Genomic DNA, 27,514 nt, shown 5'->3' with positions numbered 1-27,514 from the left:
TGGGATAAGGTGAGTTAGCTAACATCCATAAACAAAGCCTTATTTAACTGTAATGTTTGTCCTAGGGCACTTTATTTTAGTGAGACAAGGAAACGGTAGAGTTTAGTCAACATGAGCTAGCAGGTGCTAGCTAAGCTTTATTTAAAACATGACACATTTCAGCTCCATTCCCAGTGAAGGGAAAAAAAACAACAAGAGCAAGGTTTTTTCAGAAGAGATGAGAAATTTAAATTCATCCACCAGCTGGAAATAGATTCTGAACTAGCCTAACTCTCCTCCCTTGCCTGATGCACTTAATGTTTTAACTACCTTCGATTATTTCATCAGCAGACTTGAATCCTTTCACAATATCTCCTTTTTCTATTTTCCTTTCTTCAGTAATGTATGAATTATGTTTTATTGCATCCTGCAGCAGGAAATAAAACAAACATGTTAATTGTAAGACAGAAAGTTAGATGATTTTTATCATCCATATGATCCTTTTTCAGATGGACAGATGGCTGTAGCTAAGTATTAGAAGGAGCAGGATAGTTTTTCCACTATTAGAGAGGGGTTTTCTTTTTTTTTTTTTCATAGCTCATGTAATTCTCTTCTTCCCCCAAATTAGAAAGATTAAATGTCTGTTAATGACATTCAGAACTGCTGAAAATATTTCAGAATCAGATTGTTTGCTACTGAAAACCTGCTAGGCTTGAAAATTTTCAGAACATGGATGTAGGATGTGTGATACCAGCATTTCTGCAACCATAAGTTCTCAAATTTAGTTTAGTACTGATGTACTACTGCTGTGAATTGCTTACTTAGAACTTTCTGAATATTCTTTAGTAATTTCTACCTAGATCTACAAAGACCACTCTCCAATATACTGGATGAATATGTACCTAGTAAGACTTTATGTGTTTCTAGACCTAAAATTTTGGAGGCCATTTATAAACTTTTTACACTTCATATTCAGAACCAATAAAGTCATATCTCATACCAAAAAAAGAAAAAACCAAAGCCTGGCAGAGCTCTGCACAAGGCAGAAAATAGTGAGTGAGGTGACGAGAGCTCTGTCAGACAAGGAAGAGGAGACAGATTGTTACCTCAATAGTCAGAATTGGGTCCAGATCTTTGTAGACTATCTTCACCTTTCCAGCCCCACACTTTGCCTGAGTCAGTGACTCTGCAACCACAGCACAGATTATCTGACCAACACAAATCACCTGCAACACACCAATGTATTACCCAAGGAAAAAATATAGTAGTGGTTAAGTTTCTGTACAGGAAGTGTTTTGAGGAAACAGATTCTGCTTAAATGCCACTTTTATATTCTGTTTCTCTAAGAATACAATCCCAGTGCAGAGTTATCTTCATTAGATGAGAAGCCTATTAGAATCTTTCATTTGCTGCAACATTTCTGGCATTAGAAATGCTGCTGACATCAGTAGTTATGAACATTCCCCCTGTGTTGATCCTGAGGTGGCCAGATACTGGGCCAAGTAAAATCCCATTTGCACAGACTGCTTTCCTTGTCTGTATGCAGAAATGAAGGAAACTCAGAGAAACAAGAATAGAGAGGTAAGAGCAACACATTAGGAATTATTCTTGCCCTATTGCAAATACCATGGAACAGCATCACTTGTGATGGACACAGCCTGAGGCCTGGGACATTTTGTCCAGTCATGCTGGCTGCATGGATCCTATAAATTTCTTAGCTCTGTTGATATTTGTCAAAAAGAAAAGTTCTGCCTCCCTTTGCCATATTCTAGTGTATAATCTAGCAATTAATTTTATATTGGTTCCAACTACGCAATTCTCATTTTATTTGTCTCATCTTTTAAAACTTCAGATATCATGGCTGTTTCATACTTTCTCAGAATCCGTGACAATCACTCATTTATCAGCCCTTAAGGAATCATGGCTTATTCACTTAAACCCTAAGTTATTTAAGAGAGTTTTTCCTTTCTCTCTTACTGGGGAATGGTAATTCTGCTCAGCTCAGTTTGCCTGGTTCTGCATTAATTGATTTTGCACTTACTTTCACTTCATTGCAATAAGATGATACTTGCAAACTCACTTTCCTATTTTATAAATAACTGTACCAAAATGTTCAGAGACTCCTCCAGAAGCAAGAAATACCTTATCTTCTGCATATGCTTGCTCATCTTTGCCATTTTTCCCTGGAACATCTCTTGCTGTCACTACATCAACCACTCCTGGCACCTGAAGGGCTTCTGATGCATCAATTGATCTGGAAAGAAGAACATGCACATAAATGAGTACAGTATGTGGTACAAATAACTCTAGTACAAGTAATGCCATGAACTCTGGGACAGAAAGATAATCCACTTAGTATTCTCATGACAGATCTCTACATAGAGAAAGGGAATGTGTTGATTAGCATATTGAGAAAAAAATAAATGGAAGGCATGAGCATCTGTGTGTGCATGGCATAGAACAGCTCTTTCAATGCTAGTTCCACTACTTACAAAATATAAGAATATATTTTTTACACATTTTTTTGTACTACAATGGGTGAGTGCAATAATGTGGACTCTTCTTTCCATATCTGACACTTCTTAAAGCACACAGCAAAGAAATTCTTACCTCATTTGTAATACATACCTCGTAATATGGCCAAATCAGATAATAAAAATAGAAGGTACTTGTTAACATACTTATGTGCTTGTAGCTTTTTCTTACTTACATGATCTCTGCATGGGCTTTAACGCTGGTGACCACAGCTAGGGAGAGTTCTCCATCCACAGGACGAATGTCATCAATGAAAACTGCCTCACCAGTGGTGTGCTTAATTCCAGACTGGTGCCTGATGGGACGGCCCACGGGATCTTGTGGAGACTGTCCTGGGTCAACATCCTGCAACACATGTTGTCCTCAAGACAGACCAGTAATTATAGGAGCCTTTACTTAAAAACACTTTCTGAGGATATTTGGTGATCAAAAAAACTATGTGGAACTATCTAAATTTTATGATGATACTTGTGGGATGCATGCATTATAAAGGACTAATTAAACTTTTAGATCATGCTATCTTGGCACCAAGGTGGCCCTGGCAGACGTCTGAGAAATATACTGTATTAGATACCATTCATGTCTCTAGTACATGGCAGTCTCTTCTGTGGAAAGATTGCACTAAATAAACAGAGGTGGAAAAAATCAAGAAAAAGATAGGTAAAAGGGACAAAATGACTAGTTTACACAGTGGAACCATAGCAGATAAAGGAGAGCTAAAGTGATCTGGATCTTATAGCTGGCCTGTCTGCTGGATCCACGCTGCTTCTGGTAGCATCTTGTGCAAGCCACACTCTTACACACTTCGCCATCACCACTACTTCAAACATATTTCATACTGTTTACTTCAGAGAAAACATGTCTTAAATCAGGACTATATTCAGGAATCATTGTAATTCCTTCTTGTCCATCTTCCTAAAGAGACAGGTAAATTAATATTCTAGATAGTGTTGACTAGACTAAAAAATGGTTTAATTCATTTTTTTGGTATTTAAATTCCCTATTCCTCTATTACTTCAAAGATAGCCTGTAACTGAAAGCATTCCAGACATACTTAATTAAAATATATCTTTGGTGCTCTCTGTTGTTGAATTGCTAGTTCACATTAGCTTGAAACAGACTATTACTGGGGACCACAAAAATCTTCCAACATTTATGTTTTGTTTGGACTTTTACCAAGTAAAGAGCTCTCTGTAAAACATATCTTCTTATTCTCTCAAAGGACAAACACCAAATTCTTGGCTGATGCTGAAAGGTTTTGGTAGAAAACTGATAAGAAGCAGCAAAAGTTTGATTTTAAAAGTTTTTAAATTTTGCAACAAAACAAAAAAAAAAGGGGGAGAAATCTTGATGAAATTCAAAATTTTTAAAATTGAGATCTTCTACTGAACAAACTTTTTCATATGCCAACCACTTCTCCTTTCTATCCTGTAGCTTTGCAAAGAAGTCTTTCAGGCTTGAACAATCACAGAGATGCTGCAGTAGGTTATTTCATTTATTTGTACTGAGGCCCACTGGGCAGTTTAACTAAATCCTGCTGAGCTCTTTCATTGCTGAAAGCTGTGTTCCCTGTTTCAGCTGTGTCAAGACAGCCTGATCTGCACAACACCTCGAAGACCAGGAGTGCATCTGTAGACCAGGAAATCTACAAAAATTTAAAAGATTTCCCACAGCGACAAACGTTTCAGCAGCTTCACATTACAATTAGTAGAGGCTTAAGAATGGAAGGTTAGAAGTGCAAAACACTCATTAAAAAAGAGGGTCTGTGGCAGTCCTAGCTACAAACACACATCACCTGATAGATCTGGACACCCTGGGGAACACCACTTTGCAGCATTCCCAAAGCACTCATCTTCTCCTGTGAAAGCTCAGCATACCTGAAGGGATACTGAAAAGAAGGGATACTGTCAAAGCAGTGTTGTCAGACCCTTATTTCTAAAAGAAAAGTTTTTCCTTCACATGTTTTGAAGTAAGGTCTAGCACCTTTACCCTTCCCTCTCACATCCCTTTATCTTTAAAAAAGCAGAGTTTTCCTGCAGCCTATATGCTGATGGGGGTATGCAATTCTTGTCCAGTGCTTACCATCTGATGTAAACCATGTAACACTTCCAGGTAAAATCTGAAAAGAAAGCTGACAAGCAGAGTTCTTCTATATTCTACTTTTCCACCTGAAGCTGATGGAGGGAGAACAATTTCCTCTAGCACCAGTTTGCAAGCTTCATTCAGCATCTGATCATTCCATTGCCTGGTAAAAAAAAAGCAGACTAACATGAACACACATCTCTTTATAAGTAACAGGTGGCTAAAAATATTGTGAAGTTTTTGTGAAGTAATAAGTGAATCAGTGTAAGTTATATCAAGAAATAATCTATTGTTAGAAAGGACAGGTCAAATACAGAGTGTGAGGGGCTGATGGTGGGATCTCCACTGATGCCATCAAGCAAACCCCACGCTTCACACTATGACTCCTTCCTTTTGGTTAAATACATTAAGATATCCAGTACCTTCCTATAAGCTTCTCACAGGACTTTCTTGCACTGAGTGTTGTTGAGCCAATGCCTCCAAATAAAATACTCAGATCTACAATGGTGTCTGTGCCTGGATGGAAGGGCACTCGCATTCCAGAATTCACTATGGACAAAGCATTTTTCTGTCTTTCAGCCTGTCTGAAGGCTGAAATAAAGTCATCCTAGTGGGAAAAAAAAAGGAAGGAAAAATTCCATCAATGTTAGAAATGACTGAAATCTATTTTTCTTGTATTTTAGGTGTTACCATTGGCCAAAGTTTCAGTTCAACTTTTTATTTTTCTTGAAGTACTAAGCTAATCCTAGACTGTTGTACTAAGAGGGGACATTATTTGAGGTTATCTACATGTAAGAAAACATGCCAAAATTTTAATGACTTTATCAGTGATTTAATGATTTCAGAGTGCTGGAGAAGAACCCTTGTCCTGATATAAGCCACTTCATATATATGGCCTGTATGTTCTTTAAGTTCAATTCCAGCTTAGAAATTAGTGGTTTCTTCTCCAGGACATGGAGGTCCCACCGTGTTAAGGACCCTGATTTTGTGAAGATTTTACACTCAGAGATTTTACATTTTATGCTATAGTAATGGCATTTACAGAGGAAGCACTAGAAACAGCTGGGCTTTCTAGTGTCAGAAATATTTTGTTCTGGGGACAAAGCCACATATTTTAAAAGAAAACATAATAGCACTATCTTTCATGATCAGGCATAGATGAGTCCGTTGAAGAAACTGCATGAAGTGCTATTTCTGTAGCCCCAGAAAGAAACTTCAGAATCAGACAGCCACAGAACTTTTAAAGTGAGGGTTAGCAGGTTAGATCTTCGCTATGACTATGTGATACTGTCATGACAAATGTGAAATTCAGGATTACATGTTGAACAGTGAGTCTTGTCAAAGATGGAAAATCCTCTCAACAGAATTTACATTGCTTTACTGAAGCAATGTTCATATCAAACTACCCAAACCCAAAAGCCAGCAGCTGACAGGAACAACAGGGAAAACTGATGGCCAAGTTTCCCTCTACACATTCTGTTGACAAGTCTTGCAAAAAACCTTTGTATCTGCCTTTTCATTGTGTTAGCAGAGTTAATCAAAAAGGCAATTCAGCATGAAAGTGAGTGGCAGAAGCAGCCTCCCCAGAAAGTGGTGTTAATTTCCTATGGTGAAACTTCTTAATCTCATGTTATTCATGTGACAGCTGATAATTTTCCTGCTCTTCAGAGCAACCTTCTGAGTTTGCCAGCAGTGCTATTGTCTTTTGTTCATTTTGTTGTCCTCACCTCTGCTGTTCCTAGGTGCAACTGTCTCTCTCTGAAAGGCTCTGAAATACTCTTTGTGACAGATTTGGCTTTGTGGCACAACTTGTCATTGGACAAAGCAGATTGGGATTTCTTTTTTGTTTTACTTTGTGGAATGAAATAACCCATTTCTCCTTAATTTTCTCTTCCAGGCTGTTTGTTTCTCAAATCACTACTAAGGTTCATGGTTTCTAGGCAGCAGAAGCACTGTTACTGCTCCCAATGCAGACTATGCTTTTGCAGGCTTCGAGCTCATGGGAATCCTTTTGTTTTTCATGGGAAACCCGCCATGGCCAGCCAACTTTTCATGGGCAGAAGCCTCATCCAGCATGAAGCCACATATGTTTAATAGGTTGCATTGCAGTGGGCAGCTACTCTGGGGACTGACCCTTTGATGTCAAGGTTGGCAGAGACTCCTGTGGTCAGTTGCTCACTGACTTCAATCAAAACATACCAGCTCGTAGTCAGGTCTTCCCCTGCTCGCCCCGTACTTTTCCTCACATCCACTAGAGGGATATGTAAGAACACAGTAACCAGGACACCATTTCCTCTGCCCCCAACCCCTAATGCCACATGCTGCCACGTTCGGTCACAGTAGTCAGGACCTTATTTTTTGAGTAGTTGCATGGACAACGCAGGATTATTCATTGTAAATTGCTAATTAGCGAGAAGAGGTCAGAAATTACCTTTATCGCTGAAGGTTATGTGACAATATGGTACTTTTCCTGCAAATATCCAGGCAGCCTAAATTTCTGTGTCTGGAAGGGGCAGAAGCACACATTTAAGACTGGGGAAAAAGCAGTAAGAGACCCAAAAGAAGCAGAAGATGATGGCCAGCTGGAAGAAGTGGGAGATGGGAAGAGAAGGATGCCAGAACTTTCTTAGCTACTTCCAAAGCAGTAGTAGCCTGCGTGTTTCAACGCCTACTGGAAACAGTGGATATAATGCTAATAACTACCCTGGAACCTGAATGAAATTTTGAAATATTGGGGTCTTACCTTCACAGAGTATGGAATGAGAACAGAAACAATGACCTCCTTGGCATTTATGTCTGCATGCTCACAGCCAGCAAGGAAACGATCATTTAAAAGAATCTGTCTTTTACCATCTGTTGGAGAAAACTATAGTCTGTTACTGAATGTGAAGCAAGAAGGAAACATTTCTGCATTGCAGATTCAAATTTGTTGAATCTGCGCAAAAGAATATATTAAGGCCAATATGGCCTTAGAACTGTCTGCACCATTCAGGATCTAGCCTTTGAGTGAAAGGCTAATCTAAGTTACATATTAGGTGCAATATATTTCCCTATATGAATGCTACAGTTCTCCATCACAGATAAAATACTGAGTATTTTATACTTTCTGGAAAATACATGTCTTTCAAATGCTAATAATATTCAGAAAAGCAGTTATTTAGGTTTAAATATAGCTATTCTGTTTCTACTCAAAAGCTCTTTAGACCATTAAATCATTAAATCACAGTAACTTTTAAGAAACTATTCAAGCACTGCAATGAGATGGAGAATCAGCCCTGCACATCTGTAGTTCAAAGACAGTAGAAATGTTTCCAAGATTTTCCAAAGCTTTAGCTTGATTACTGGTAGCAATTTAAACACAGTGTACATGTATACACACACATACATATCCACTAAAGTACTGGTGACCTCAGGAGAAATTTCTAGGCCCTAGAGAATGAACCAAGGTTTTTCTTAAAATGAAACAGGCACAAGCAATAAAAGCAAACAGTGCTGGAGTTACAAGACAGAGTTAAACTGTCTGATAAATGCAGCAATATAACCAAAGGCAGTGTAGAAAGGAGGCCTTTCTACCCATCAGGTGTGCTGACCTCACATTCACGAGATGGCTAGATGCTGCTTCCTTTTGTCTTGTGAAACAGAAAGACAGTGTTTTCTACTGGTAGATACTTTTTGCAAGTTATAATGACAAGCAAATACCAGGATAATGTTCTCCATTCTCCTGAATATACCATTCTAATTCATTTAGGAGATGCACAGTAGTATTTAATTTGAAAACTGTTACCTGTAGACATATTCTCTGTTGCAATGTTCTGCCTATCCAACAAAGGAATCTGGCAGGGGGGTCAAAGCTTACCTTCTGATGCCAAGTTGAGGACAGATTTGCCAACTGATAAGATTGGATTCAAGTCCCAGGATGATCCTCTGCTTACAATGTGTCCTCCTAAAGACTTTAACAAACAATGAGGTTATTTTTAGGCTTGCCCTTCCTACATGTAAGAGGGATCTGTATCATAACCCCATTTTATTCCATTAAAAGACCTGATGGAAGAACTTATATTTGTTTTGTTCAATTTTAAACAAAGTTCTACCTTTGTACATTTTAATGTGATTTAATCTACTGCTCCCTTCAAAAGCCCTTTCTCATATTGTCTCTGTTGACGGAGACCAGGTTTACTTTTTTGCCACCCAAAGGCATGGCCATTCCCTTTAATTTTCTTCCTTAAAGGAAGAAATACAGGGTATTGCAGTAAGAGGATTTAAAAGGAAAATTAGGGACAAGATCAGAGATGCCTAATACATGATGGGTAAACAGTTATGTGTTGATAGTCAGCTTAAAGCATGATTGGCTGCACTGTACAGCACCTTACCAGAGAACGTCCCTTTTCTTCTTTTCCCAGTCTCCTCCAGTTCTCTGCTCATCCACTGAACAGGAATAGCACAGTTTCACTTGTCATAGTTCTCTGGGTATTTGCCCTCACTAACTAGCCTAGACTCCCAGTTATTTCACACAACATTCGTGATAGTAGTAACGTTTTTGCCTTATAAAGCACAATCCCAGCCTCATAATTGACTTTCACACAGATATGTCTGTAGTGATGTCTTATTTACTGTCACTGCTGAGTACATACCGCCATGCTCCTGATCTGTTCTCCAGCTAGAGTTCTCAGGTGCTGCAAGAGAGCTTGGTATGTTTTCGTTTTCTCTGCTGGAAGTTCTGTGACTGCCTTCATTAGGATGTCTCTGAGCTGGGCCAAGCAGCAGGCAGCTCCTATTACTAGCCCTGAAATCAAATGAGTTTAAACAGTGAAATCATCGTGCCACAGAATAAATGCAATATATAGCTGATATGGCCTCTAAAGAATTGCTTCTGTATACAGCTTTTGGCAGCAGGATGACAAAGAGAAATGATAGGAAGGTGGATTTTATATTACATGCAATAAGAAATGTAAGTACTACTTGCTTATTCAGCAATAGTTCCCACTATAAAGACATGCCTGAAAAACGTACATTGAATATTTTCACACAGCAGTGCACATCCCCTTTTTGTGCTGTGTATCCCCAAAGACGCAAATAACAGTTGATTCAGGAGGAAGGATCACCAAATTGTCAGAGTTTTCCAAGACTGAGCTGCAAACACTCTATCACAGTCCCAGTAGTATCAGAGAAGCCACCACCATGGACTTCAGCAAACACTGAAGTAGCCCAGCCACTCCAAAGAAAATCCTATAGTATTTCAGATTGGAAATTTATGTTTGAATATTTTCTGTTGAAAATCAAGCCCTAGCCTAATCAATACTCTGTGGACTTTGTTAGATATATGGTTGTGATAGAAAGGTTCTTGACCAGTTGAAAACAAAAATAAGGCTGACTTAGGGCCTTCCCCTATGCTTGCTTTCTTCAGAAATTTGAGATTTGAACAAATATATATCCACAGAACAGTTTAATAAATTATCTATCACAATCAATCCATCATCTCAAGACCATAGGTGAGCTGACATATTGGTTCAAAAGGCTCAGTGAAATGAGACAGAAAACTCAAAAGAAAGCTCCACACCAATGAGAGTCGATGGTTCTTGCTGCTTCAGGTGCAAGACCCAAGGTAATTTAGTTGCCATCGTTTGTAACACAGTAGAGATAACTTGGAAACTTACCATCACTTGTGCTACTCACAACATGCATTTCTGAAATCCTAACAGGATGGAGAATGATTGGATGATAGGCACCACTGTGATTTCTTTTGAGTCCTGAAAGGCAAAGTATGATAGTATGATTAGAGATGTGTTTAAAGAATTAACCATATTCCTGAACATGGAGACTGAAAAGTTCAAAACCACTGTAACTAAGTAGTTTCAGTGTCTTATAGGTTTTGTTATGCAGTATCTTGAGTATCACATTTTACTGCTTTTACCAGGCCCATCTGAAATTCAAAGTCTAATATTGTCTTTTCTGGCTCCTGTTCCTTGCTCCTCTGAACTGGTTTCTGGTCCTTTCCCATATCAAACTCAGATTTCACCTCTCACCTGAAAGCTATACACAATTCCACACATGCTTCATCATGTTTCTAGCTATTCACTCCACCTTTTTATGTGAGCTATATAATTTTTTTGCTTCCCTTGTTCTCTTCTTGTGCAATGTCTTTCTGATGACAATAAAGAGCTTTCCTTTGATGTAAAGAGACTTGAAGTCTTTAAATTTAAGAGATTTGCCATTTTGCCAAGTACTGCATCATGGGAGTATATTACTAAACAAATGCCATGCCCATTGCAATACTAGGCAATGTACAGATATATAAAAGATCTAAAGGATTCTCTTTAGATCTGGGCCTTTGTTGTCTCAACAGTGAAGGAAATATTCTTATCAAATTCATCCTGATGGATACTCCCTCAAAAAAAGTATACTAACAATTTCTAAAAACAAAACCCTGCCATCCATAATACACAGAATTTAGCCAATGCCTGGATATCATGCCCTTTTCTGGGCTTTATTTATTTTGTGATGCTCAATGTTAAATGGGATGTGAAATGTTTGCCTCTCATCAGCACGAGTCCTTCCTTATTCTCACAAATTGTGTCTCTGAGACCGAGGTTACTGAGGGAAGTTAGGCAGCACAGATTCTGGACTCGGGTGACAGCTGGTACTAGTCCTAATTTAGTTATTGATTTGCTGCAAAAAAGTCATGGGAAATTACATTGGTCTAAATATTGAAGCACAATCCTTGTGGTGACAAAATGCATTTAGGATCCCTGGAAGAGAAAATGCAGGATTATGTGCCTACTGCACAATGTAGTCCCTGTGTCACAAGATCTTTTGTCCTTCCATACCCACACTAGTGTTCCCCACAACCAAAGGTGCCTTTGGATACTTGGCTTTCAGCTTCAGAAGCTTCTTCAGGCTAGGAGGAGAAATCCATGTTGTTCTTTTGCCATGAAAAATTAGAGTTGTTCTTTGCTGCTCTTGAGCCATTCTCTGTGGTAGAAATGACAAAGACTTGGTAAATTCGACTAGTGCCAATAAAAATATAAATGACCATATTGCTCAGTAGGACGCTGTGTTATGATAGACAGTGAGACACTAATGGGGTTTTTCATCTGAGGTTCCTGTTGTGCTGAACAGTGCTGAGCTTTTATTGTAACTACATTGTTGTTCAAGAAACTGAGATGAGAATGAACTAAATGACTTGGTAAGAGACACACTAAATGAATAGTAGGAGATTAGTCTCATGTTTCTTTCTCCTGCTCTGATGATTCTGAAAGACTCCCATTGTATATGATGTAAACAATAAAGCAATGTGACTGGACTTCGTGGGAGGGATGCCAAAATCTCACTGCATATGTGACAGAATACAAGACATATTCTCTTAGTCAGGGAGGATCACTACATCCCCATTTGCTGAGAGTCATGTATCTACTATACTAGATCCAAACTAGTTTCTATAATAGGTAAAATGCTTTTAGAAATAAAAATACCTACTTTCCCATTTGTCTGCAAGGACTAGTCTTTTCAGAGATAGTCTCCTTGGGATGGTTGATCAGAATTCATATTTTTGTTAAATAAAGTGGTTTTCCAGCACCTCCTGTCTTACAAAACTATATAATTTTTTTTTCCACCCTGACAATATCATACATGTTCTTTACATATTTGACAAGTGCCATGTGGAATCATAATTTCAAAATATGCAAAAGCAATCCCTGCGAAACACCTGTCTTTGCAGACAGTGCAGTGAACAAACAGACCAGTGGACTAGCCAGAAAACAGTTCCAGCTATGGACTGGCCTTCTAGGTAAAAGACATATCTGAAACACAAAAAAGGAGCTATGTGTCTGTGGAAGCAATCATAATCCTACTGGCATGGGCACCTCGTGTAGCCTGGAGAAGCAGTTCCGTCCTCCTGGTAGTTCAGTCTGAACACGTAGAGCAGATGATGGCACCTCCCTTCTGGCTGACCAGCTTTTTCAGCCAGCAGCACTTTAGCCAAGATCTTTAATCCAACTATAAAATTTGCAAAATATTCACTTAATACTTGCACTCCTAAAGCATGAGTCTCTCCAAGACAGGTCAATAGCAGAAAAGCAAATTCACTTTCCACTTCATGGTTTCATAAAGGAGCTTATGGCTTACTGAGCATGTTCTGCACTGAGAGACAATCATTAAATAATAAAGATGCACTCTATGACAAATGTTTACAAAGCCAACTACCACGCAGCAAACAGCATTCTGTAGTACAGTGACAAACCAGAGAACTGTGCCATGCATTTTCAGAACTCAAATGAACTTTTGTGCCTCTAGGGTGGTTGTGTAATATCAGCAAGAACTGCCCACGAACTGCAAAAGGAGTGCACAAAAGGAATTTCGTAAGAAGCTGCTGAAACATGAGCGAGGATTAAAAAATCGCCTGGAGCTGCCTGCTTGGATTCTGTTCAGTCTGATTTGGGTAAACCCTGCCCTACTATTTTCACAGATCTCTTCTCTTGCCTCTGTCTGCAGATTATGGGCACTTTCCTCCTCCTCCTCTTTTTAAGTTTCCATCTGTCCTTCTGTGAGTTTCCAATAACTACTGCAATAAACCCTCTTCTTTCCTCTTCAAGTCATTTGCCTTTCCTGTGGACCTGCCTGTAAGTCCAGTCTCAGGTTGCTAGGGTCTGTTTACCAGCTGGAAGCAAACAATGACTTGAATCCAACAGAGAATACAAAACAGAAAAGATGGAAAGTTCATTTGGGATCTTTCAAAGTAAATACTATATTCCACAAAAAAGCCAACTGGTCCAAAATAATGGTCATGAGTAAGGAGCTCTTTTGGGAAATGTTGGTTCTGCAGAGGCAAACAATTTACTTTTTAAATATGATCTATTTGTAATAATGACAACGTGCGGATTGTCCACATTGAAATGCCTCATTATTTGTGACTAAATCTAGTGTTTTCTATTTATCTGAGGATAGATGTTTCAGTTTCACAAAAACATAAGGTTTTCAACTTCTGTAGGAACTCAGTCATGCTTGCAAGATAACAGAAGTCAGTAAGGCCTACCATTAGTTCAGGAGGAAATATAAATTCCTGTGTTGGATCCATGGGCAGGAATTGTTCTGGTTTGCAAAGACCTGAAAGGATCTGCAAATAAATTGGGGGGGGGGGGAAGAGAGAGAGAGTAGAATGCACATATTCAGACTAAGTTGCAAGTCTTTGTCAACAGATGAGATTATTTCCTAGTGTGAGACAGTTTTGACACTTCATAGGTTGTGTTCAAAAATTCAAGATCCCCTAATTAATTTCTAATCTTTAGTTTATTCACAGACTACTCAAAAGATGGACAACTCAAGAGACAGACTATCATACCAATCCCTCTCAAGCCTTTGCTTGAAATACCTCAAGCTTCAAGAAAAATCTTGCAGTATTTCCTGAAACTGGTCATAGCAAATGTATTGCACCACACTGGGTGCAGTGTGTACTGTGGGAAAGTGCAGGGCTGGATGGTATAGTAATGTTCTGTTCGTAACTGTGCCTCTTAAGGAGCTTTCTGACAGAGCTTGACATGACAACAAATAATGTCCATCTGATCAGAAAGAATTGTTTTCTGCTTTAGGAGAGCCTTATGCAAAGCTCCTCTCCAGCCTTGCATAAGCACTTCAAGAACTGAATGTTAACAGTGCACCATAAAAATTAGTTTTTTCTGCTTGTTCACAGCTTTCTTTTTTCTGCAGAGGCCTCTGGTGAGGCTATCCATCTTCTCAGCTTTCAGAAGCTTACATAAAAGAAGACTGAATGTGCTATGCTAGCAGAACTGGTTTGTATTTTCTGCCTCACTGATTTATTTGTGGAATCAAAAATCCTGTCAAACCAGAGAGCAACAGGTCTCAAGTATATTGAATGGGGAAAAAAAATTGATATATCCTAGTATGAAGTCTCTTATTCCTTCCCCAGTCAGTCATCACCTCTGAACAGATTGTGGCCTTGGTAACTATAAGATCTGGCTCTGGATGACTCAGTCTACTGATTGACACCATTGATGAAATGGCAAAAAAAAATTCTGTGTCTGCCATGATCCTCATGATAGTTAGGGACTAGATATTCACCTTGGATGAAAGCAACTATGAGGAATGCAAATCAGGGAAAGCCAAATAAGAGGGCATCCAAAGGAACTGCTGTTTTGTACTTGGCAACTACTCCATTGCTAGACTTGTGCTTCAAATAACCTCGGCAGCAGCTCACCAACAATTTTCAGTTCCTAGAGGGGCAGAGGCAACACACAGGTGCACAAATGTCCACACATCCAGTCACACTCCTTGGAGCTCTACAGTTTTTCACTGTCAAAACAAGTTTTCTTCCAATCACCCAAGACATTTTGCTTTATAGATTTCTTAGAGATTTTCAGTCAGAGAAAATTCATCTAAGGAATTAAAATCCTCATTCTGATGCAAGATCAGTGTACTATGGCCTCTTCTTGCAGGTGGATGAAGAGAAGAGAACAAGTTCTTAGATGCACACAGGGAATGGAGGACCTTTTTGAAGCAGGATCCTCCTTATGTATACTGGAGCTCCCATATGTACCCTTATACATAATAATTGTGGAACCTTTGCCAGGACAAACACAAATGAGGTGACTTGTGATTTTACAATATGCATATGTAAAGTGAGAATAAAACAACATGTATTTTGAAGCAATACCAATATATCAGCTGCAATACAACGCAGGAGAATGAGACACTTCCCTTAAGATCTTGGAGCCACTAGCAACACAGTAATGCTTATGAAAGGCTTTACAAGTATACACAGACACTAAACAGCAATAGTTTTGTTTCATCTTCAGGAATTCAGATCTGGTGTCTCAAGCACACAGAAACAAGTCATGCTGATGGCTGCAAAACTTCTGTTATGGGAATTCAACTTCACATCAAGGCCAGCTTTTTTAAGAAAGCTGTCTCTGACCAACGGTTTTCTTCTTCACACACAAAAAAGCAGACACAAATGTTTAATATTGAGATCCACACTCTCACTGGAGAATGTCACTAAATAAGTAAGCCGTTTGAGGAGTGGCTGAGGTCACTTGGTTTGTTCAGCCTGGAGAGGAGGAGCCTGAGGGGAGACCTCACTGCGGTTACAACTTCCTCATGAGGGCAAAAGGAGGGGCAGGCACTGATTTCTCTGTGGTGACCAGTGACAAGACCCCAGGGAATGACCTGAAGTTGTGTCAGGAAAGGTTTAGGTGGGATATTAGAAGAAGGTTCTTCACCCAGAGGGTGGGTGGGCACTGGAACAGGCTCCCCAGGAAGTGGTCACAGCACCAAGCCTGTCAGAGTTCAAGGAGTGTTTGGACAGTGCTCTCAGGCTCATGGTGTGACTCTTGGAGAGGGTCCTGTGCAGGGCTAAGGACTGGACTCGATGATCCTTGTGGGTCCCTTCCAACTAGGCATATTCTGAAATTCTGTGATTCTAATAACACAGATAATAACAATGCAGATATGCTTGTGCTACCTTTCTGCAGCAACAAGAGCAGAGAGCCTGGAGTTCATTCTGGTCTAAATGTCCGAAGCTAGAAAAGTAGCTGCTGCCATAGTTAAAGACAACCCCTTCCTACAAATCTGACAACACAAACAGGAGTTAACAAGAAAAAAAATCTATTGTAACTTACCTCACCCCCTGTAGAAGATGAAGAGACACATTCCTCCTGATCCAAGCAACATTGTCCAGTTCCTCTGAGTTGGCAACATGTTGGCTCCTAAAGAAATCATATTCTATTATATAAAAGCAAAGAGGCAGCTTAGTGATTTATTTGTAAATTAATGTTTCGATGCTTCCTGTTCCAAATCAGACTTGAAGTTGCTCCAGGAGACCCCTTAAACCATAGGACCCCTAGGAGTGAGTTCCCTTTGGGTACCCAGGTATCCATGAAGTAAACAGAAAAAATCAAAATTACTTCAGTGGTGTTTAGATTAAGTCCTTGTAACTGATGCGAAGGATTTCCCACTGCATTGCAAGGGTACATGTAAACCAAAAGTCAGTGGTGGCTGTAAGCTCTTGGCACATTTGGAAACTAAAAGAGCCAGATTTTCCAAAGGCTCAACCAAAAAAAGATTTTACAAATGATGCAAGATTCCAGATAGGTAATTCAAAGAGGCTCAGCCTTTTCAGATACCAAAAACTATCCCAAAATAAGAAATACATTTGAAAATACTGACCTACCCTAGCAAAAGATGCGTAGCTTTCTATAATTGGCCTGTATCCTGTGCAACGGCACAAATTACCTGAAATAAACCACATGATAATCAATCATAAGAAACCAGAACAATGTTTGGAAGCACCAGCACAATTGGAAATGGTCTGGCATCAAACCTGCAGGTACAAAATGCGAAATTTATGTCCCTATGCTCAAATGGGCAAAATCACATATGTAAAAATAAGAAATATTACTCCAATAGTGATTATATTATTAAAATTTATTATTTTTAAGGCCATTTCTAAAAATAATATTAATTACTTTATGTGAATACATGTTAAAAAAATCAAATTATGAAAAGCATCCAAAAGTAAATTCTACAATTACTAGTACCACTACAGTGTTTGGATTTTACAATCAAATCCAAAATCTACTGCCACCCATCGCTATGATGGTTTTCATATATAATTAGAAGAAGTAATGAAATCTCTACTGCAATTTCTGGCATTTCCCTCATGAAATCAAAATCTTCTGGTGGGAGGGGTTAGCAAACTTGTGCTAGCAAACTTGGCACTTGAAAGTGAGTTGAAGTTGCTTTGCCTGTTGTAGCAAATATTGCTTGAAGAGTAAGACTTTGTTGTATTACTCAGTGAATACTTATACTCTCAGTATATTATACCTACTCTTTCAGCATATTCTTTGTAAAACTGTACTCCTACTGCACCATATTGAGGCTGCTGGTGCAGAAGGGTTATAAAAACAGGCTGTTCTAACATGCAGGGATTTTCAGAAATATTTATGCAGTGCTAAATGCTACTGTGTATCTCTTTAGAAGCCTCCGGTGTGAACCATCTTTTGATGATTTTGAGATGTCTTTAAGCCATTATGGCTATATCAGAGTACCATCTACTGCCATCATCTACTGCTCTTTGAGTTAAATCATACTTATGACCTTGGCGATCAAACATGTATCCTTTTATTATACTTTTTACAATTTACTGCCTGTAACTTACCATCCAGAGCAGAAACAATCTGCTCCATGGAAGGTTCTGCATGGTTTCTCAGTAAGGCATACATGGACATCACCATTCCAGGGGTGCAGAAGCCACACTGGGAGCCATTGCATATGGCCAGCCTTTCCTAGAACAAAACAGAACAACAGTCCAGGATGTGGCTTCACTGACTTTCTGAATAGCCATCTTCAGGTATGTCATCTACCAGCTGTAGGATGGCAGCAGCATTTTCACTATCCCAAATTCTCAGAGCAATCACCTAGTTAAAGGATAATACTTGCTCCAGTTTATACACTCATGATCCTAATTATGAGAATAGAATAAGGCCTGAGACTTCCCGTTTAGACATCAATCATACATTAGGTATTTCTAACCAAGAAGGATAGAACACAGAATATCTCCTCAACCAGAGCTTCAGCACAGACCAGTCACAGAGTTGTGACTCTTGGAAAATAATATTGAGACAAAAAGAGAATGTTCAGAAAACATTCTTAGATCTATGTGGTCAGACCATGATTTTCAGGGACAAGCCAGAGTGGAGGAAGTAAAGAGCTGACCTAATCCAAGGGAAACCTCTGGCATACAGATCAAACAGACCTAATTTAATACCTGTCAGTCTGGTTGCCAGCTGGAATCATTCATCCCGTACTACACCTATGCACAGACCGTTGTCCTCAGCGAGGTGGCCAGAGGCCATGCTGGTGACTAAATGAAACTGACTGATGCTCTTTGGCCTTTCCCATCCCCTTCTGAAAGCTGGCATCCTACCTGCCGTATGCTTGGATAGCCCTGTGTTGTGGAGATTGTGATGTGCTCCCTGCATGGGAGTACATTAGGAGGAGCTCCTTCCATGCTCCATACAGGGCCAATCATAACCCAGCAACTGTTGTATTAATCCCCCCAAACACTTGTTCATCTAAAAAGCTCAGACACCATTCAGTTTTTAGAACCCCTTCAGAGACTTTGCATTGCACAGACTCACAGCACCTTCTCACAGATCCCATTTTTGTTACAGACATAGGACAGGACACTCTCATAATCTTGCAGCCTCACACAGTCCAGTTTACTCTCACCTGAATTGGATGAATCCGGGTTTTTATGCTTCCAACCCCTTCCACAGTAATGACAGCAGCACCATGCAGTGAACATAACGGGAGAAGGCAGGAGTTGGCAGGACGATGACTTTGATATGTGAAGGAGAACTGTGGTGTTAAATAGCTTTGTTGTATGAGTCCATGGAGGATGAAACAAAGGATATACACTCCAGCTAATCTAGAAATGCTCTGACTTCTGATGTTAGAAAGACATGGGGAGAAGGATATGCAAGCGTAAAAAATCCTGCACTTGGACCATGACAGTATGCATCCTGCTCCTAGAGCTGGGACTTAGGCATTAAGTAATAGGTTCTTCTAATTAAAGAAGTGCAATGTTTAGTTAAAAGAAAAAAAACAACCCTACATATTTTGTTAAAACCCAAAGTTTAGGGCCAGCTGTGATGGAAGTCAGGCACAGCACTTCTAATGGAACAAAGTTTCAAGAGCCAGGGAGAGACAATGCAGAACTACTAACTCTGCTGTGGGAGAAACTGTACAACCACAATGTAATAAGTACAACCACAATGTACAACCACAATGTAATAAGTCTATTGTGGAAGTCCTTGGAGATTTTATCAGTGATTATGTGAAACACGTAGTGAGAATTTATTAAAAGTGGCATATCCTCAAATAAGCACAAAGGACTTAGGAGAGGCAGATGACAAAAGGGCTGTTGAAATCCCAAATCACAAAGAACTCAATCTAAAACACCATTTTCCCAGAAAGCTGGGGAGTTTGGTATTGAGTTTTTGGTTTGGTTTGGTTTTCTTTAAAGTATTGGAAAGGATCTAAATTTCTGTTACTGTGTGATCGTGAGTTCAACTCTGTAATTTCCCAGTGAATGTCAGTTTTCCCAAAACACTAAATTACTGTTTTCAAATATCAGCATCAGGATACTGTATCAGTTTGGCAACAGGATCATATGTGGATATCATCACAGTGCAGGCACCACAGCCTCCTACTCCACAGCCATATTTTGTACCTGAAAGACGGACTGCAAAGGAGATTGTTAAAGAAAAAAAATTACCATATTCAAAAGATATTTTTTCTTTATGTTCTTCTGAGTCTCCCTTGTTTTATCTGCATGTGCAGAATTGGAGGGTGCTGCCCTGTAGAAGGGATGGTTTGAGCAAATACAGCAATAGGTCTTCTTGTTAGCCTTACTCACAGTACTTTCCTAATCATTGCACATAATTATCTGTATCTTGTGTTTGCAAAACAGTATCAACAGATCTCAGTATGTTTCCAGTGCTGCTTCCAGAACATCCCAGGAAAACAGTTATTTTAATGGAGCAGAATACCCAAGTGCACACACCTAAACCCTGTATGGAAGGACTCCCTCCATTATGTGCCTCAGCACAAAGGCTCTACACTCAAACCACAATCTCCTCCTGCAGTGCCCTGCAGTCCAGTGGAATCTACCACTTCCTTTCATCATTTCTCTTCACTTGCTTAACTTTAGAATCTACATGGCAGTTTCTCAGCTGGGATAACTGCCACTGAAGTCAACAGAGCCCTGACAGCAGTTAGCAACCTGAAGAGCCTCAAATAACAAAACAAAAGTAATAAGATAATAAAATAAGCTTATATAAAACTCTCTGAAGGACTGGGATCTAAATAAATTGTTTACTGCAGAAGTAGTTCAAAATTTACAATGTTATACCCATATAACTAACACACACAATGCACATGCAGCACTGGATTGCTCTGCTGAGAACAAATGCAAGGCAAATTTTGTTATTTCTACTTATTGTTCTGTTTATGCTGGTTCCCAAAGAAAAGTGAAACAATTTTAATCCCCAGTTGCATTAATTTACAGACTTATAGAACTCAAAGGTAAAGTTCAAAAAAAGGATATGCTCCTTTCTTAGATAATACAGCAGCAATTCTTCGGGATCTGCCTGCCTCTCTATTACCTATGTTATGAAATGAAAAAAAAAAAAAGATTATAGGAATCTAATATAATCATCTCACAAGGATTAATTATGATGTTTAAATGCAGTGATTGTGGATCAGTGCGGAGCATTTGTTTAGCAACAGGATGCTGTCACTTGATCATAATCTGCAGAAGAATAAATGAGTGAGTCAGGCAATGTTGGTCAAATATGTGAAATAATTGCTTGCTCAGACAACTGAAACGGAAGAGAGGTTAAGTAAGCACTTGGAGAGACAAGACTAGAAGGAAAAGTGCCTTTGGCCTAGATCCTTTGTTGATTCCTAACAGCATGAATCAGAAATCCCTTCGTTTTAAAGGCATGAACTTGTGCATGTGAAAATTCTGCATAATTTTATCTCCTTGAAGTTGATATTAACCCCTTCATTTGCAGAGACCCATTAGCATAACAGTAGAGGAAAATCTTAGTGTAAGAAGAGCAAGAGGGATACATATCTAAGTATATTTTCATTCTAACTAAGTTTAACATGTATGAGTGGGCTTTTGCAGGCCTTGCTTTAGCCTTGTCTCGAGAATGTTGTTGTACTATCAGTGTGCTTGAAATTGTTGGATACAAGAAAACACAAACAACTTTGAAAAAAAATGTTAGGATCCATTGCTGCAGAATGACCAGAGACTGAAACTCAGGCTTCTCTCAACAATTCTGCTGTATCAACAGCATGCTCCAATTTACCATGTATAAGACAACATGGACTAGTTCAGGAATTTATACAGAAATGCAGAGTGAAATAAGGTTTCAGAGTATGGCTTTAAGCACAGTTGGCATGTAATGACAGATAAAACATAACAGACAGAAAGAAGTTTAACTACTTTTCCTTAATTCACCTGGTCAAATTAAAGCCATTACTATCTCTCTGGAGTATAAGTGTTGACCAAACAACTGAAAAATATCTCTAGAAAAGCAAGGTTGGTTAGCTGGTTTGGTTTTTTTAACAAATAAATACATTTCCTTCCTTTTACTTTATATCGTATTTTAGGTGACATTTTTGCTAATAGAACTTCTCATTCACTTGGCCTGCTAAGTAAGAAAACATGAAAAAATGTCTTAGAAAATGGAATGTGAGCATTTGGCATCAAGAACAGAAAAAAATTAGCTACCTCTTTTCTTTTAGTGAATTACTGAAACTATATTAGTGATCTGCATATTCTTTTACTAGAGAGGCATTTCAACTACATCAACTTTAGGAGTACATTAATAAAAGATTTTAATAAACAGATAACTATTTTTAATTCTAAAAATCTGTATTATTAGAGGTGATACAAAGTTGCTCACATTCTGTAAAAAACATGGGATAAAGTAGGAAAATCAAAGACAAGAGACGATTATCCATGAATAAACTGTTGCTCCAGAATAACAGTTTCCAAATGTGAACAGAAAATATTAAAGCCATGCTGTTCAAAAAAGAAAAATCATTTAAAAACTTACCTTCCTGCCATTCACGAAAAAGACAAGCTCATCTGATTGTTGAGGGCAAGCCATGCTGTTGCATCAAAGTCTGAAAAATAAAGCTTTATGCATCAAGAGAAATTAATGAAATGCTATATGGTCCTAAAGGTTGACTGAGTTTGCTTTGTCCTGCAGAGTTTAATTTGATGCTCAGTCTGCAAAATAAGCAGGTGGGGAGGAGCCAGTGCAATGTATATTGTTTCTCAGCAATTAAAGCATGGTCAGATGCCAACGCACCACCTCCTACTCCCTACCCCAGCTCTTCCCTGGTGACTTGAAATAATCTGGGAAGAATCTAACCCTGTAACCTAAGAGACAACTGTGCGGGGGTACTTTTGGGTTGAGCTACAGGTGCCAGGCCTATTTATTTTATATAATGCAGTGAATTTAGAATACATAGGCATGCCTGATGCAAGAACCAAGGACAAGCAACATTATGCATTTCCGTGGGGTGTCAAAAGCAAAGCTGTGGAGCTGTGGTTCGCATTTACCTTGACCTGAACTATCTATGATTTTCTGTCTTCAGAGCAACCAAGTTTTAACAAAATCAACATTACTACTCCACACACATTTAAAATTTCCTTCTGGCTACCTCTGTGCCATGCCAGCTCTATGCCCTTACTGCTGTGAGTACCATTATAAGATGACCATACTCAAGACATGTCACGTCCTTAAAGAGAGAAATCCCAAATATTGATTTGGAGTTCTAGATTCGCATCCATTTCTCTGTATGCCTGTCCAGAAAATAAGGTCATTAATCTTTAAATGCCTTATTACGGCTGGTCTTCTTTTTCTTTTTAAAGGGGAATTATGTATATGTCTTTCAAAAGTCTCCATTTATGTATGTACATGTCTTCTGCTTCATTTACCATTTTCACATTTTCCAGCATTTCATTTAGAGTCAGTGTAGGCTTGCAGGACAAAGTAGTCAGTCCCTGATCTTCTAACACTCCCCATCAGAAGGCAAAAAAATTCTTCTCAGCAGAGATATGCTGCTGCTTTTGTGGTTTAGCCCCTAATTTATGCCTGAGAGCTGCAACAAACAAGCACTGAAGCCATGTCAGTCACCAGGTCCCTGTAGGCAAAAGCCCTAATGCCAACTGCAGCGTGAGTGTAGTATTCCATGTGTTGTAGGTATGACAATGCAGTTCAAAGGCCTGAGAACAGAAGGAACCAGACCAAATAGCTGATTTTGGCAGAACAATATCTATTTAGAGACTACTAGCCCTCCAAACCAGAACCTAGTATTTATTTTAGGTGTTTAAGCTTACACCAGCGTGCCTGCAGCAAATGTGGATAGTGCCTTCCCAAATCTTCGTTCGCGAAGCCCAGCCATGATGAAGCTTACACCACACAGAATGGGACAGCTGAGGGTGAATAATTGTAAGAAACACTTCTCTTACAAAGAAAATTAGTAGAAAGAGTTCTTCTCAACCATCTCCAGTTTGGGTGTAATTGTGCAGTTACAGTGCACATTAATGTGTAGCCATCCAGTATGTCAGTGCCTTTGGAGCCCCAACATTTCTGCTTGTTTATCTCCCTGTATAGTCCCAGAAAATTCCTTTCATAATATCCCATGGTAGCTATAGTATCATCTGCCAGGATGGTTAATTGCTGATATTTCTAGCTTCCATGTAGTTTTTCAAACACCTAAAAGCCAGCAAACAGCTTAATACGTTTGGACCCAAAATAAACAACAACTCATATTTGCTACATATATAGAATTTACTGAGACAACTAGACAACAGTGCCACTTGTAAAGAGGTAGGGAGGAATCTTGGTCAATAATGACTGAGAAATACGGACAAGCAGACAAGATTTGCACTGCAGAGAACAAAGTGCGGGTCTAGAACACGATGAATCCTCGGAGTGCATACACCTCAGCACTGCAGGTGGGGAGATGGCATTGCCTGTGAGGATAGGGCAATGATTTTTGGAAGATTTGACTTGTCTGGAACTAACTAGCACCTGTGCTGATGCATAGGCACATAGGATAACAACAAAAAATGTAGCTTCCCCCCAGTTCAGTAGACCTATAGGCTCCCTGCTTCAGCATATTCCAGAATTTACATGTGTTTTTTGGTTGTTATAGATATGTGGAGTTGTGAGCTGTCATTGACAAACCCATGCAGTGAAACTAAGAAGCTGTTTCAAATCAGAAAAACGAATTGTGGTAGCAGCATTCACATTTAATTTGATTTATTGATCTTCTAACAATAAATAAAAGCCAAAGTAACACAAAGAAAGTGAAGAAAAAGAAGTAAAAACCAATAAGGCTTCAGCTGCCTAAATCACACTTTCAGTGCCACTTCAGATGATTTGCTATTACCTGCTTGACCTCCAGTTGCTATATCATATCTTCCAGTCCTGTGCTCTCCTATGTTTCTGCTGTCTTATGATATCTAAGGTGGTCTGGACAGCTATGTTTAAGCAGCTGCATTTCACCTACTCATAGTGGTTACAGAGAGACAAACTGAAGCAATAAAGATTTCATATCTTTACAGCCAATACAAAAGCTGTTTTAAGCTACTGACCTGATTTCTGTCACAGATACAGCATCAACTTGTAAAAGGGACAGAGGGCAAGAAGAGAAAATTGTGGAAAACTGAGAGGCAGTAAAATAATAAGAGCCTGCAGGCTGACATGTCAAACAAATTAAAGCTATTTACTTCCAGCAGGAATGGCAGTTGTCATAGTGCTGGAGCAATATGACCTGTGAGTAAGTGGAAGAGCAATTTGATGCTTAGCAAGGAATAACTGATGCAGAGGTTCACTGAAACCACACAGTGAACATCTAAACTACTGATTCTCCCACTTCTGCTTTACTGTTAAAGAACTTGCTGCAATTTTTCTGGTGCTACTTAAGGTAAGTTTTGTAGACTCACAAAAAGTGAAGTGTTTCCTCTATGCTAGGACGCATCCCAGATCAAAGCCTCAGGTGCAAATGCCATGGAGATTTGTGTATTTGTGTGTGTGCACATTCAGAACTGAAATCTTGTCTTCACACTTGAAGAGCAGGAAGGGCTGATGTCATCAATGAGTTCAGTATTGTGGATTCTGATGCTGAAAACTAAATATTGTGACTGGAGCTTTCATAACTTGAAAGTTATTTCTTGGTCTCACCACAGGTTACAAATATATACATACTTCAAATGTATTAACATCAGAATTTTTGTTACCATTTAATATAGTGTTGCTTTATATTTTCCTGTTTTCTCCAGGTGCTACTGCTCAGGTGTGGTCTAATCCCATTGTATGCTAGCACCATTAGATGTTTGATCTTTGCAGAACATCTTTTGATCTCATTATGTTGGTTTTTTTTTTATTTGCTTTATTTCAGGAGTGGCCAAGAGTGGGAGAAAGCTGTTAATTGCACTTTCATGGCTTAATATACTCCTGAGTACAGGATTAAGCACTGGTTAAGAATCCTTTCCAGAGACAGGTTCATCCAGTCTCCCATTCAAAGCACACTGAAATCCATGTCAGTTTTTACATTAAGTTCAGAGGCTTTTGGCTTGTCCCATGAGAAAAAGAAAGCTTCTCGTGGAAATTACAACTGACTCTGCCAACTTTCAGAATAAAATTCATGTTCTATATATGTAGGTCAACTTGCCTGGCATAGCGAAAGAGAAACGTAACTCTTGTTTCTTGTGTGTTTCTGACACAAAGATGTCTGTGCCAAAAGAATCTAAAGTAGCTTTACTACAAGTCAGAGCATCACTTCTGATCAAAAAGGGACTGAATCCAATAAGTTCTGAGTCTTTGACAAAGATCTCTGCCCTCACACTCCACTGCAAGATTCAGATCCAAATTAGAAAATTAGCTGAAGCCATTACAAAATCATTTATCATATGAAGTTGCTGGGTGTAATAAGTGGCAGTAAGTTATCTAGCATACCTTTATACTTCATCCTAATTTTCCTTTCCTACAGTATTTGAGCTGTGCTGTTCAGCAGACCTTTCTTATTGAATACATATACTTCAAACTCAGAAGATGTATTTCTAGCAACTAAATGCAGTCATTTAAGTGAAATACTGTAATGAATATACTGGAGAAAGAATGAAGATAAGGATAGAAGATGTAAAGTGCGTATTTTTGGTAGCCGATTCTACTCTGATAATAAGAAAATGAGAAAATATATGTAACTGTGTGTTGGTTAGCGTATCTTGGAGCGGTAAATCAGTTTTCCATTCCGGTCTTTGTCATTCACACAGATGTGGCCTGAAGAGCGGAGGAAGGAGCTTCATTGTTTGCCATCTAAGAGACAAGCAAGAAATGACAAGAGTTACTTTACTTGACTGGCAAATTCCCAACATTGCCCTTATCAGGTGCTTCCAAATCACTCAGCAGGGTATCATATAGGAGACACCTACGGAGGGTGGCTGGAAGGAAGGTCAGTAATAACTGAGGTCAGGGCTAAACAGAAATGGAGAAGGTCCCTGCACTGGTGGACCTCACCTCCTGCAAGTTCCTGCAAAGAGAGTAAGCCCACAAACCTACTGAGTCAGGGGCCAGTGGTGCCTCACCACAACCACAGAAACATCATGGGAGTAATCTGTGACTGAGAGCTCAAGAGTTTCCATAGCAGAGCCTCAGAGATTCAGGGCACAGCATGAATTTATATGCTGACAAGGACCTTGCCTCACTAAATAAAAAACTGCACAGAAAAAGAATTGTAATAGCAGTGGGAACATGGCTACAGTGAACAAAGCACTACTGTATACAAAGCACAACCAATTGGAGACATCATGAGGCACACCATGAGGGTGCATTTGTATACACTTGTACCCAGCAACAATTAGATAGACCCTACCCCCAACTTCTATTACCAGCTCAGTAAAGTCATCAGTGCAGCTTGCCCGTATTTGTTCAGCAGTCAGAGGGCTGTTCAGTACAAAGGGCTTCTTCAGTCCTCTTTCATTCCTCACTCTAGTTACTGCATCTCTCAAAGCGAAGAACACAGAGCATCCCAAGAAAAGTCCTGCCTCACCTATTCCCTGAAAAGGAAAAAAAGTCATATGGGTGTAGGTTTTGAGCAAATGGGAGGAGAACACGCCAGATGAAAATTAACTAAAAAGTTTAAAACCAGTCATTCAAGAACTGTTTCATCCTTCGGTAAGGAAGTTTATTTTAGATTTAGAGGAGGTAAGGTTAGATCACACCAAGTCTTCTGAAGGTAGCTGCTTCCAGTGTGCTAAAAAGGTTGATTTGAAGTGTCAGCCATTGCTTTAGAATCCTTTTGGCTCATTGTTAAACTT

At 39.2% G+C, this 27,514-nt stretch overlaps 2 protein-coding genes across 5 annotated transcripts in view; both read right to left on the bottom strand.

Moving 5' to 3' along the window:
• Positions 1-22,476, bottom strand: part of LOC116789390 (aldehyde oxidase 2-like) — a 45,113-nt gene extending 22,637 nt beyond the window's left edge. For all 4 annotated transcript variants that reach the window (XR_004358005.1, XR_004358007.1, XR_004358006.1 and 1 more), the window contains exons 1-20: positions 22,236-22,476; positions 20,714-20,771; positions 19,753-19,849; positions 18,835-18,943; positions 17,762-17,888; positions 16,775-16,836; positions 16,224-16,310; positions 13,625-13,705; positions 11,421-11,565; positions 10,251-10,343; positions 9,228-9,379; positions 8,453-8,546; positions 7,340-7,449; positions 5,019-5,203; positions 4,597-4,759; positions 4,310-4,402; positions 2,690-2,859; positions 2,122-2,233; positions 1,086-1,205; positions 310-406 (exon numbers count right to left, since the gene is read on the bottom strand). Coding sequence is in view for 1 of the 4 variants with exons in the window: in XM_032693178.1 (XP_032549069.1) it covers positions 310-406; positions 1,086-1,205; positions 2,122-2,233; positions 2,690-2,859; positions 4,310-4,402; positions 4,597-4,759; positions 5,019-5,203; positions 7,340-7,449; positions 8,453-8,546; positions 9,228-9,379; positions 10,251-10,343; positions 11,421-11,565; positions 13,625-13,705; positions 16,224-16,310; positions 16,775-16,836; positions 17,762-17,888; positions 18,835-18,943; positions 19,753-19,849; positions 20,714-20,771; positions 22,236-22,289 (2,209 nt within the window). In the remaining 3 variants the exon portion in view is untranslated. The remainder of the gene's footprint in view (positions 1-309; positions 407-1,085; positions 1,206-2,121; positions 2,234-2,689; positions 2,860-4,309; positions 4,403-4,596; positions 4,760-5,018; positions 5,204-7,339; positions 7,450-8,452; positions 8,547-9,227; positions 9,380-10,250; positions 10,344-11,420; positions 11,566-13,624; positions 13,706-16,223; positions 16,311-16,774; positions 16,837-17,761; positions 17,889-18,834; positions 18,944-19,752; positions 19,850-20,713; positions 20,772-22,235) is intronic.
• A 3,036-nt stretch (positions 22,477-25,512) lies between these two features.
• Positions 25,513-27,514, bottom strand: part of AOX1 (aldehyde oxidase 1) — a 41,611-nt gene continuing 39,609 nt past the window's right edge. The window contains exons 34-35 of the mRNA XM_032693368.1: positions 27,086-27,253; positions 25,513-26,513 (exon numbers count right to left, since the gene is read on the bottom strand). Of these exons, the coding sequence (XP_032549259.1) occupies positions 26,463-26,513; positions 27,086-27,253 (219 nt within the window). The 3' untranslated portion in view covers positions 25,513-26,462. The remainder of the gene's footprint in view (positions 26,514-27,085; positions 27,254-27,514) is intronic.

Source organism: Chiroxiphia lanceolata, chromosome 7 (genome assembly GCF_009829145.1).
Source record: "Chiroxiphia lanceolata isolate bChiLan1 chromosome 7, bChiLan1.pri, whole genome shotgun sequence".
In the NCBI taxonomy this organism is placed as follows: domain Eukaryota; kingdom Metazoa; phylum Chordata; class Aves; order Passeriformes; family Pipridae; genus Chiroxiphia; species Chiroxiphia lanceolata.
Note: the sequence above shows the minus strand (reverse complement) of the source record. Positions and strands in the feature narration are given on the sequence as shown.